This window comes from Oncorhynchus kisutch, linkage group LG4 (genome assembly GCF_002021735.2).
Source record: "Oncorhynchus kisutch isolate 150728-3 linkage group LG4, Okis_V2, whole genome shotgun sequence".
In the NCBI taxonomy this organism is placed as follows: domain Eukaryota; kingdom Metazoa; phylum Chordata; class Actinopteri; order Salmoniformes; family Salmonidae; genus Oncorhynchus; species Oncorhynchus kisutch.
The window spans coordinates 6,366,674-6,379,248 of record NC_034177.2 but is presented as its reverse complement, the minus strand read 5'-3'; the positions used below and the strand labels follow the sequence as shown (position 1 = coordinate 6,379,248).

Here is a 12,575-nt window from a genome sequence, read left to right as displayed (position 1 = left end):
GACAGAATACAGAATACACCAGACCAGGGTTCAAATAGTTATTTCAAGGTGTGCTCGATTGAACTTGCCTAGTGCAGTGGTTTTCAAGCAGGGGTACTCGGCCTATCCACAGTGGGTACTTAAAGAAGGACTCGTAAGACAATAAGCCTAGTGGTAAAAATGCACATGAGGATGTACATCAGAGCTACTACGGGCAAAGCAAAAATGTCCTTGGTGGTACAGTAACCGAACAAGGTTGATAACCTAAAGGGCAAAACTGCTCATCTTTGCATTCTATAATCAGGTTTAATTTCACACTCAAAGTATTTGACAGAAAACAAAACACTATTTGAACCTGGGTCTGGAACTCATACTTAAACAGAATTAGAGCTTGGGTAGCTTCTAACATATATATATATATTTTTTTAAATTGCACATCCAACAGAGTGATCCAGTAAGCGGTAGTTAGGAGAGGCATATTATACGTACATGTCTGCCCAAGTGGATTTTCAAGGGGAAGATGGTGAAGTGGACATGAAGGTAAAACTCCAGTTTCTGGGCGTGAGGATCACAGTCCCTGACCTCCAAAGGGACAAACTCTGTCCACAGCTCGAAGAACACCTTGAAGTCGCCGTCATCAAATGAGCTCAACAGGTCCTTCTGTAGGGATACAGGGATGGGCTAGTACCATTCAAATAGAACCTATCATCTTCCATCACGGAATGTTGGATTGTCTCCTTTAGAACTTCGGAGTCTGTGGTTAGTATACTATTTGGGGTATCTATGACGAATGTCTGTCATTTACGGCAAATACCATAGAATGCAGCTTTAAAAAAATCCACAATTTACCTGGATAATCAGCGTTTTCGAGTCCCGAAGACTGTTGCCTCTGGGTTTTGGAACAACTTTCCCCTTGTTTTTACACTCTTTCTCAAAGTGATGAACTGTCTCTTCAAATTCACCATACTTCAAATACTGGTCAAGAAAAAAAAAGAAGAGAGAAGTTATAGTTTTCAATTCAGATTAAAACAACAAACACAACCTACTTTTATCCAAATACTACACAATTGCATGTTGTGACTGAGACGGAGTCGATGAGAATTAGACTGGTCCCAGGCGGGCTACATAGAATGACACTGGTGCAGCATCGCTGCATGGTTAGCAACATTAAGCACATTTGACTTGACACATCTGTGTTCGCAATGAGCTGTCTTAAACCCTTGATTTCACATACCAATGACATGTGTTAATAAACCCTTGATTTCCCATAACCTTCATAATATACTCTTTCCAATAAGATGCCATAGCCCTTTACAATCGTACCCATATACGGGTTGTGAATGGTAGATTTGGGCACTGATAAAACGCCTAAATTGCAACACAGTTGCTTTACAGTAACATGCTATACATGACATCAGAGCTCTGGCAATGTGCTTCATTGTTTTGACTGACAGGCGTTCTGAACTTGAGCACTGCACAACGAGAAGTTGCCCCCATCCCTCCTGCTGATTGGGCAACTATTGAACAGGTTTGTGAGTTGGGGGGGAAATGCTGTAAATTAAGAGGACTCTTTGTATTTCGAAAGATGAGATGTTGAAGATTATAATAAATACCGCTTTGATGTATTTGGCTGGCTTGTATGACCCCGTGAGTCCAAATGTGCACTTCACATTTCCAAAATCGTAAAACTCATGTCATATACAGAGTCAACGTTTAGGATCTCTATGTTAAATGTACAGTTACAAGACGACAGCTATGGAACCCGGACCTGTTCACCTGATGTGCTACCTTGTCCCGGACCGGCTGTTTCTGACTCTCTCTCTACCGCACCTGCTGTCGAACTCTGAATGATCGGCTATGAAAAGCCAACTGACATTTACTCCTGAGGTGCTGACCTGTTGCACCCTCTACAACCACTGTAATTATTGTTATTTGACCCTGCTGGTCATCTATGAACGTTTGAACATCTTGGCCATGTACTGTCATAATTTCCAACTGGCACAGCCAGAAGAGGACTGGCCACCCCTCATAGCCTGGTTCTTTTCTAGGTTTCTTCCTAGGTTCCTGCCTTTCTAGGGAGTTTTTCCTTGGCCACCGTGCGTCTACATCTGCATTGCTTGCTGTTTGGGGATTTAGGCTGGGTTTCTGTGCAGCACTTTGTGACATCGGCTGATGTAAAAAGGGCTTCATAAATACATTTGATTGATGATTGAATTTGATTGACATTTCGTCATACCCTGGGTTGTTCTGAACAGAATGAGCCTATGTTTGTCTATTGTGAAGATTTTTTTTTGCCGCAGCACACACCTGAATGCACTCAGGACTCTCTTCTATGTGCACCAAAATGACTGTTTCCCTGGAATGCATTGTGAAAGCATAACGCTATTTTATAACTTAGCTAGTCATGTTGGTAATTGCACAAGCTGTCAAATGATTCCCACCTGACCCAGATTGTGATTTATAAAAGGTCATTTTTGGATTGACTAAACAACAACAGTAATTGTGTGATGGCGGGGATGCAGGGTTGTATTCCATACAAAACAGCTACAAGTGGGCTTGCTCTAGTTCCTCAACGGCATCGCTAGAAGACTCTTCTTTGAGTGATAAAAGTGCATTGAAATTACTTAGGAACTGTGCACACTTTGGAGAGACCAGTTAGTCCTCTCACTAGAACTCTTGGAATTATTTTCTCTTATGTTGCACCTACCCCATATTTTCCAGGAATATTCTAAATCATGTTACTGGATGTGTCCAGGGTATTTTCCTATTTTGTTATCAACAAACGCAGCAAAAAGTACAGTAATTGTAAAATGCATATAAAATCAACAGTGTAATGTATGGATTAAGTCCTGGGTCAGGTGAACTGTTTTGTCCTCACCTTTGGTCTAATAATTTTCACTGAATCTCCTAACTGTTCCCTTTCAATTGCTACCATGGTTATGCATATGCTTTTCATATTTTTCTGTAAGAAACATTTCAATATAGAATCGAAATTTACAGAATTGGTAGCTGGAGGAAAATGGTTGTGCTTTTTCAATTTTAGTCAAGGGGAGGGTTTAGTATATATATATAAAAAAATCTAGTCCAGAGGAGGATCATGAAATTTATAATTGATGAAATTTCAGGATTTCTCAGTGTTTTTGAATGAGTTGCTTATTAGGCTATATATTGATTGATGTGTATCCGATGTCGCTCCTCATCTCTGATTCTCTGCTGGGCGCGTAATATCAAACGCACCTACAGTCAATGCTCTGAGAAGCTAAGAGCAAAGTTATATTGCTAAGATAACAGCTGGAACGTTTGTAAATAAAACTAGGCTGCATTACACACTGCAATGGATATGAGCCCTGGCCTGCTCTGATCTTGCTGATCAAAAACCTTTTCCGTGTGCTACCTAACCAAAGCTGTGCTGTGTAGGCCTACAATGGAAGTTCAGGAGGAGAGTCAAAGGCTTCTACCGAATTTCTTATTTATATCTTGCGTGCCTACTAGCCTATAACCTATGTTCTGTTCAGTTTGAGAAGAAGAGTACAAAGAAGAGAAGGAGGACCGGAGGTCAACTTTGATAGCTTGCTACAACTATAATGGCTACTACTATAATACAACAATAAGCAAGATTCAAGTAAATTACACTGTGGTGCTAAAACTTGGAAGCAGCAGCTGCGGCACAATCAATCGGAAAAATTGACACCTCACGGTGCTGAAAGTAGGTGAAATCTAGTAGGCATAATTCATTGCAACATACTTCATTTTAATTAGTTTACCAACAACAAGAGGGATTTATGTTGGAGCCTGTTTCTTCTTATTTAATAAATAAGAGGTAGGCCTACCTGTTTGACAAACAGGCAATAGGCTGCTATATCCATAGATGTGTCAGTCAGTTCCTCCAACCACCATGCACTCTTTAAGTAGTCTACCTCCGTGTCAGTGAAGGGCTGTTCAGTTAAAACCAAGACTCGAATTGAAGGGGTATGAGAGGGTATGCCATAGGCCTACTTTTCCTTAAAGAGAATGGCAAAAAAGCACAGGCTAGCACAGGCTTTGTTAGCTTAAGATTTTGAATAAAATACAAACGGATCTGATTTATATAAAAAGTGACTTAACAGCGCTTGGCGATGCTTTACGCTACAAAAAAATGGTCAAATACCCGGGAAAGACGTGACTCTGACGCATATGACGATATCATTGTTAAGTTTCTTTGACATTCAGAGGCTGAGCTTCAACCTTCTATAGCTGAGGAGACAAAAAAAAGTGCTTTGCCTGGGAAGTAATCTATTTCTGTCACTATCAATTGATTGATTAAGGTATTCACTTTCTGCACAATAGAAGATGTTTAATCCCAGACAGCTTTCAGGGAAACACTTGTGAACTTTTCTTATTGGGTTAAAGCCACCGAAGACGAGTAGCCAGCAGTTAAAACGTACATTTTTTTCTGTGTCGGAAAACCTACTCTGTCTGGGGTAGAAAGGTAGGCCTACTCTGTCTGGGGTAGAAAGGAAGGCCTACTCTGTCTGGGGTAGAAAGGTAGGCCTACTCTGTCTGGGGTAGAAAGGTAGGCCTACTCTGTCTGGGGTAGAAAGGAAGGCCTACTCTGTCTGGGGTAGAAAGGAAGGCCTACTCTGTCTGGGGTAGAAAGGAAGGCCTACTCTGTCTGGGGTAGAAAGGAAGGCCTACTCTGTCTGGGGTAGAAAGGAAGGCCTACTCTGTCTGGGGTAGAAAGGTAGGCCTACTCTGTCTGGGGTAGAAAGGTAGGCCTACTCTGTCTGGGGTAGAAAGGAAGGCCTACTCTGTCTGGGGTAGAAAGGAAGGCCTACTCTGTCTGGGGTAGAAAGGAAGGCCTACTCTGTCTGGGGTAGAAAGGAAGGCCTACTCTGTCTGGGGTAGAAAGGTAGGCCTACTCTGTCTGGAGTAGAAAGGAAGGCCTACTCTGTCTGGGGTAGAAAGGTAGGCCTACTCTGTCTGGGGTAGAAAGGAAGGCCTACTCTGTCTGGGGTAGAAAGGTAGGCCTACTCTGTCTGGGGTAGAAAGGAAGGCCTACTCTGTCTGGGGTAGAAAGGTAGGCCTACTCTGTCTGGGGTAGAAAGGTAGGCCTACTCTGTCTGGGGTAGAAAGGAAGGCCTACTCTGTCTGGGGTAGAAAGGATGGCCTACTCTGTCTGGGGTAGAAAGGTAGGCCTACTCTGTCTGGGGTAGAAAGGAAGGCCTACTCTGTCTGGGGTAGAAAGGAAGGCCTACTCTGTCTGGGGTAGAAAGGAAGGCCTACTCTGTCTGGGGTAGAAAGGTAGGCCTACTCTGTCTGGGGTAGAAAGGAAGGCCTACTCTGTCTGGGGTAGAAAGGAAGGCCTACTCTGTCTGGGGTAGAAAGGAAGGCCTACTCTGTCTGGGGTAGAAAGGAAGGCCTACTCTGTCTGGGGTAGAAAGGAAGGCCTACTCTGTCTGGGGTAGAAAGGAAGGCCTACTCTGTCTGGGGTAGAAAGGGAGGCCTACTCTGTCTGGGGTAGAAAGGAAGGCCTACTCTGTCTGGGGTAGAAAGGAAGGCCTACTCTGTCTGGGGTAGAAAGGTCGGCCTACTCTTTCTGGGGTAGAAAGGTAGGCCTACTCTGTCTGGGGTAGAAAGGTAGGCCTACTCTGTCTGGGGTAGAAAGGTAGGCCTACTCTGTCTGGGGTAGAAAGGTAGGCCTACTCTGTCTGGGGTAGAAAGGTGGGACTACTCTGTCTGGGGTAGAAAGGTGGGACTACTCTGTCTGGGGTAGAAAGGTGGGACTACTCTGTCTGGGGTAGAAAGGTAGGCCTACTCTGTCTGGGGTAGAAAGGTAGGCCTACTCTGTCTGGGGTAGAAAGGTAGGCCTACTCTGTCTGGGGTAGAAAGGTAGGCCTACTCTGTCTGGGGTAGAAAGGAAGGCCTACTCTGTCTGGGGTAGAAAGGAAGGCCTACTCTGTCTGGGGTAGAAAGGAAGGCCTACTCTGTCTGGGGTAGAAAGGAAGGCCTACTCTGTCTGGGGTAGAAAGGAAGGCCTTCTCTGTCTGGGGTAGAAAGGTAGGCCTAACTTTTCAACGTACCATGTTCAGATTCCTAATGACATCTCAGATGTAATTATTTGCAAAACCATTTGTTGCAAACAAGACACACTGATTTGGCATTGGAGAATTATGATAAAAAATCACAGGCCTTTCTTTGTCTATTCTTTTCCTGTAAATTTGGTAATTTGTGTGTTATTAAAAAGGATTATGCTAATATGTAGAATTGCTTGACATTTTTATCAAATTAAATGTTTTCCTCTGACCTGCAAATACAATGATAGATTCATGCAATGATTCTACTATGAAGGAGATCTGTCCACCGCTACCTACTCTTGTGTGAGGTGGTCTGTGAACCCACAACCTTCCGGCCCGCAGCCCTCTATGCTATCAAAATTCCTGTGTTGACATGTAATGCTTACAGGATGAAGAACAGTTTCTAAAACTGCATATCTAGGGCTCTGGTCTGTCCAAGAAGTGAGGTTAAACGATAGGGGGGGGGGGGGGGGGGGGTCACTTGTTTAGGTAAAATATATTTTGCTTAAGGGAGGGCCATCCATTTTCATTTCAGAGATTTCCGATTTTCTCCATGTAATCCTTATTATAAATAAAGTTCATAGCCCTATCCATGTAGGCCAATTCCCGCGAGTGTAAAAGTTAATATACCGTTCCTTTCACATACCTCCTTGATCATCCCGAGAAGATCAGCTTCATTGGCCAAGATGTCCCCCATATCCTTTATCTTCCCGGAACTCATGTGAAGTTGTAAACACTGGCTAAAAGACACGGAAAGCATGCACTGGTTTCTCTGCTCATGACTTCACAATGCGAGTGTGAAATCCCAACAATACTGCCATGTCTGGAATCGAGCCTATGTATGGATGGTTTTCAACACAGACATAATTGGCACAGCAGGCAGGCAGATTTAGTTTATTAGCTAAGGAGCTAGGTAGCTAAGTTACATAAGATAGCTCAGAACTGGGACTATATAGTTAGCTAGTTACTGGTACTAACTACACAAGTCAAAGCTAGCTACTAGCTAGCTACACAAGACATAACCTGCCCTTCCCATCCATAGCTGGTTGTAACGTACGTTGTTAATCAGCATTTGCCTGACCTAGCTAGCTAACGATAGCTAATCATCCAAACATGTGGTAAAGTTATATAGCACGCACAACCTTACCTTTTTCACATTGCAGTCTACTTCGAAATATGAATTAATATTAAACCTTTAAATAGATATATCTTTATTTAAATGTTGGCTAAGTGCAAGGTTATGGATAAAAACAAGACAGACAGCAAGCTAGCACACTAGCTAGCAACCAGACTAGGAAGACGCCTAGAATCCCTAGCAACCAAACTGTTGTGAAACTATGGCTGGAAAGTGGAGACAGATGACGTAAATGTCCTAAATAGCAGGGTATATGCTATTCTGAATCCTTGGGACGTCCCTACCCAATTTGAAGATTTTAAATGGTAAGAGGTGTTATGGTTAAGTAGACGGTAAGGTTAGGGGTTAGGGTTAGGGATGTCCCAAGGATCCCGGATAGCACTGACCAGAAAAGTAATAGGGAAAGAATATGGTTTTGGGATAACCACAGAAAATAAGGTCTGAAGTTACAGGTTTAGGAGATTGTATACGTTTTGTTCGATAAGATAATATCAGTCAGTTAACATGACCTTTTTGAATTATGAATCCTTTAAGTGCTTAAAAGTTCACCAAAAGTGAAGTTAGCCGATGAAGATTATCTAGAACAAAATTTATAAAATCTCCTAAAGCTGTGTTTACCACAGACCTTATTTTTTTTGCAATTATCCCCCCCCAAAAAAAATCCCCCAAAGGCTTTGACCAACAAGCAATGGCAGAGTTTGTGCCTTCAAAAATACACCATTGCTTTTGCTCCCTATATAAATAATAACAATGATAACCAAAGGAAGTTATATGTTTTGATGTATGTGATCTGTGGTGGGCCATGAACATTCAATTCAGATAGAAGTGTGAAATCACCACAGGAGGTTGGTGGCACCTTGATTTGGGAGGACGGGCTCGTGGGAAAAGCCGGAGCGGAATCAGTGGAACGGTAACAAATACATGGTTTCCATTCCATATGCTCTGTTCCGGCCATTATTATGAGCCATCCACCCCTCAGCAGCCTCCACTGGAAATCACAACCCTTTATTTAATGTTTAATCCACTGGACAACTGTTTAGGAGGCTGGGACAGCTGCAGCTGTCGTCTCTGCACAGACACTTGTGTGTAGCATATACCCTGCCAGTTGATCAGTGAACTATTTCATTATTTATTTATTTTACATTTTGAGGTTGCATCTATAAGTTGAGAAGAAGTTGAAATGACTTGGCTCAGTAAATAGTTTTAACACAGAAATTATATTTTGGTTTTAGTTCTGATAGCTTTTGAGTCAAGGTTCACTTTCAGAGTGAAGTTGACTTGGTGTAATAATTCCCCAACAATGACTATTCGTTCAAAGATATTGTAGAGAATTTGGGGGGGGTAGCCCTGACTGGGAGTAAAACCCGGGTACAGTGACTATCAAGCCAACACCTTAACCATTACGACAAGAGGTCGGAACCCCTTGACGAGGTTGCTATGCGTTGGGCTAAATAGCTATCACTAGGCAGCTTCCACATGGTTACGTAAACCCTGCACCTTAGAGGCTGCTGCTCCATATACATAGACTTTAAATCACTGGACACTTTAATAATGTTGACATATTTTTCCTTTACTCATCTCATATGTATATACTGTATTCTATTCTACTATGTTTTTGTCTATGCCACTCCAACATGGCTCATCCTAATATTTATATATTCCTTAATTCCATTCTTTTACTTTGATGTTGTGTGTATTGTTGTGAATTGTTAGATATTACTGCACTGTTGAAGTTAGAAACACAAGCATTTCGCTACACCTGCAATAACATCTGCTAAACATGTGTATGTGGCAAATAACATTTGATTTGATATGATAAGGTCGCTACAACATTTAAAAAATATATTCTTTGTCAGCCCACTTCCCATCTGATCAGTGCTATCCGGCATCCTTCGGGCGTCCCTATCCTTATTACCTAACCCTAATCTTAACCATTTTAAATGTCAACTTCAATGTGGTAGGGTGTCCCAATGGATCAAGTGGTTGATGCACAACAACTGACCCGCATGGTAGATGGAGTGCGGAAGCCCACTCCATCTATTCTATAGTTTTTTTTATGAAGAGCATCTACCTTCTAACATGTATTTGGGTTGTATGAGATTCCCTGTGAAAGCCTTTGTGCCCAAACCCATGCAGTGTGATAAATGTAAACTATTTGTGTCAAGTAGTGAGGACTGTTGAGGTGAGGACAGCTCATAATAATGGCTGGAACGGAGCAAATGGAATGGCATCAAACACACAGAAACCATATGTATTTGATACTATTCCACCTATTCCGCACCAGCCATTACTATGAGTCCATCCTCCCCAATTAAGGTGCCACCAACCTCCCGTGGTGTCAAGTGTATGTAGACGGGAGAAGTATTACATGCCAGTTGTGCCGAAATGCTGCAATTGTGGTGGTGAACATGCACCCGAATTTCAATAGTATCTTTGTTTCGTTTCAATGCCCCGAACAGTAGGTGGCAGCAATACACCAATGGGTGTAGTCTGCCATAAAACGTTAAAGAAGAAGAAGTAGGGCGTCCCAAGGATTCCACATAGCACAGACCCACTTCCGAGTATTGTCGGAAGTAAATAGCTGGAGTTCGAATATCGAGCACGTTTTCTCAGCGCGGCACAGTAATTAATGTTTGATTTAGGTTATTCAGCACATATTAAATCACAATTATCCTTATTGGAACAACTATAGCTAGCGAAAAAACACGTAAAAAAGGAATATTCACTTAATCGAGGTAAGTGATTAACTTGTTCCTGTCGCCAAGCTAACTTGCTAAATATGCCGATTTAGCTCGCTAACCAGTGATGCTTTGAGTCAAGTAGTTATTTTGTAAACTCAACTAGCTATAATAAAAATTGAAATTGCTGTCATGGGTGGACAATGTTCGCTATAACTAGCTACTGTAACTAGCTAGTAAAAGATAATAGAAATGGTGGTCAGATGCACAGAAGCATTGCAGGGTAGCCTAGTGGTTAGAGCGTTGGTCAACCGAAAGGTTGAAAGTTCAAACCCCTGAGCTGACTAGGTACAAATCTGTCCCTGAACTAGGCAGTTAACTGTTCCTAGGCCGTCTTAACTGACTTGCCTAGTTAAAAAAAAAAAAATTGCGACTAAACTTAGCGTTAGCCTCTACGTTAACTTTTCCACGGCTGGCCATGCGAACTACAATTCAGACACTGTTAACCGTCAAACATCGCTAGCGAAACGGATTTTGAAACATCAGAAAATCTTTATAATAATAAAATATATATAACATAAGCCCATTTGCACAGATCCATACGCTGTGTGCCTCCAGTTGACGAACCACAGGTGTCCAGGACACGCTAGTAGATAGTTAATGCCTCGTTCAAACTCTGGAAACATCGATGTGAACCGACACCCAACTCTGTCCTTTTTCTAGACCTCCGACCTGAACGTCACTGACGTCATTAATTGACCTCGTATTTTTCCGTATTTAACCTTTTTGTTTTTTGAAAGTTATTTGTCGCTGATATGAAACATACTTTCCTTATGTTTCCAATACACTCATCGCTTGCGGTAGGGGTTGACGTTTAGAAAAACGGTCTGGGCCCTTAATTAACAAAAGTCCCCCGGGAAGAATATGTGTTCATCAATAGACGAAAAGTAGTTAGCTCCTATGATTTGGCTAGCTACCAGCACAATGTAATATTTAAGCTGGATGTGTTTTCTGTGTTTCATTGACCAGGGCACTAGACCAGAACAGACATGGCTGGGATATTGTTTGAGGACATCTTTGATGTGAAAGACATCGATCCAGATGGGATGAAATTTGACAGAGGTGAGAGTTTGGAATAAGCTTAGGCTAGCTTTACAGCACTTCATGTCTCAAATTTGTAAATAAATCTTGTCTGCATTATGTAGTAGCTACAATCATTTCTTGTGGTTTTGTCTTTTCCTTCAGTTTCTCGTCTGCACTGTGAAAGTGAGTCCTTCAAGATGGACCTCATCTTGGATGTAAACATTCAGATCTATCCTGTTGACCTTGGTAAGTGACGTGTGAATGTGTCTTGTCTAATTTCTAATAAAATTGTTTAAGTAAATGTGTACTTGATTGAGCTGTTGTAGCAGCCTGTTTTGGATATTTTATGCATTTCCAACTATCCCTCTAGGTGACAAGTTCAGATTGGTAATAGCCAGCACGCTATATGAAGATGGAACTCCTGACGATGGGGAATATAATCCACAGGATGATCGGCCATCCAGGTATATTATTGTGTAACTGCTGTGTTGGATGTAGAATACGTTAATATTGGGCGACATTGATTTCCTGGAAATTGTTTTGTCTGAACCATGTTTCTCTCTGTCAGGGCGGATCAGTTTGACTATGTGATGTATGGCAAGGTGTACAAGATTGAGGGTGACGAGACCTCTACGGAAGCAGCTACACGTCTGTGAGTGACAATCCAGCAGGGATGTTCAATCAAACACACGTTTTAGTAGGAATGGGAAAGGAAAATAATCAACTCTATTAATTCAGGAAATTATTATTTTCTTTAAAAAAAAAATGTTTTTCTTGCGCATTCAGCTCTTGTCTGTTTTTTGTCCAATGTTTGCTCCTTCATTTAGACCACAGCATAATTATTAATGGTGTGTGTGTGTGTGTGTGTGTGTGTGTGTGTGTGTGTGTGTGTGTGTGTGTGTGCTGTCCTTCCTCCTTACAGCTCTGCCTATGTGTCTTACGGAGGCCTATTGATGAGGCTACAAGGTGATGCCAACAATCTGCACGGCTTTGAAGTGGACTCCCGAGTCTATCTGCTTATGAAGAAACTGGCCTTCTAGACTTCCCCCAGTGTGGCCACAGCGGCTCCTCTGTCTACAGTACCCCCTGAACTAGAGGCTACTACTGTGCATTCTGATTCTGTATGTAAAATGTGGAGAGGATGTCCATCTTTAAAGACACTTTTTGAAGTGGTAGAATGTTTTAGTTTATTTTTATTTAGTGATGTTAGATTTTCCAAAAGAGATGAACGAGAGAGACCGTAAAGCAAAGTCGTGTAAATAAAGATGTTTTTTGATAATCTGTCTGTGGTGTGCACTTTTATTTAGGGAGCTAGATTCAATGTTACTATTTATTGTGTTATACAATGTTGGGGAATGTTCAGATAAAATAATGTTGTGTAGAACATACATGCCTCTGATATGTAACAATCGCTTTCTCAATTGTTCTTCCTCGCGGATCTTTCATTACCTCTTTCTCAACACAATGGAGAAGATCCAAGGTCTCTCCCTTTTGACCATGTCTTCCAATGCATTTTGAGGATGAGGTAAAAGGAAAGACGATTTGAGAAAGCTGTGGAGCAGGGATCATCAACTAGATTCAGCTTTGGGCCGATTAAAAAAAAATATATATATATATATATATAAATAAATTATTACCAAAAAATAC

General features: G+C 41.8%; 2 protein-coding genes across 3 annotated transcripts in view; one reads left to right on the top strand and one right to left on the bottom strand.

Annotated features, from left to right (window-relative positions):
• armc9 (armadillo repeat containing 9) overlaps positions 1-7,387 on the bottom strand; it is a 102,008-nt gene extending 94,621 nt beyond the window's left edge. For both annotated transcript variants that reach the window (XM_031822345.1, XM_031822346.1), the window contains exons 1-4: positions 7,180-7,387; positions 6,679-6,772; positions 829-954; positions 469-639 (exon numbers count right to left, since the gene is read on the bottom strand). In XM_031822345.1, coding sequence (XP_031678205.1) covers positions 469-639; positions 829-954; positions 6,679-6,753 — 372 coding nt within the window. In that variant the 5' untranslated portion in view covers positions 6,754-6,772; positions 7,180-7,387. The remainder of the gene's footprint in view (positions 1-468; positions 640-828; positions 955-6,678; positions 6,773-7,179) is intronic.
• A 2,314-nt stretch (positions 7,388-9,701) lies between these two features.
• On the top strand, positions 9,702-12,207 carry polr2h (RNA polymerase II, I and III subunit H). The gene is made up of 6 exons (XM_020480150.2): positions 9,702-9,902; positions 10,875-10,967; positions 11,091-11,174; positions 11,299-11,392; positions 11,497-11,580; positions 11,851-12,207. Exons 2-6 carry the CDS (start codon positions 10,895-10,897, stop codon positions 11,966-11,968), a joined length of 453 nt encoding a protein of 150 aa, XP_020335739.1. The 5' UTR covers positions 9,702-9,902; positions 10,875-10,894; the 3' UTR covers positions 11,969-12,207.
• The last annotated feature ends 368 nt before the right edge of the window (positions 12,208-12,575 follow it).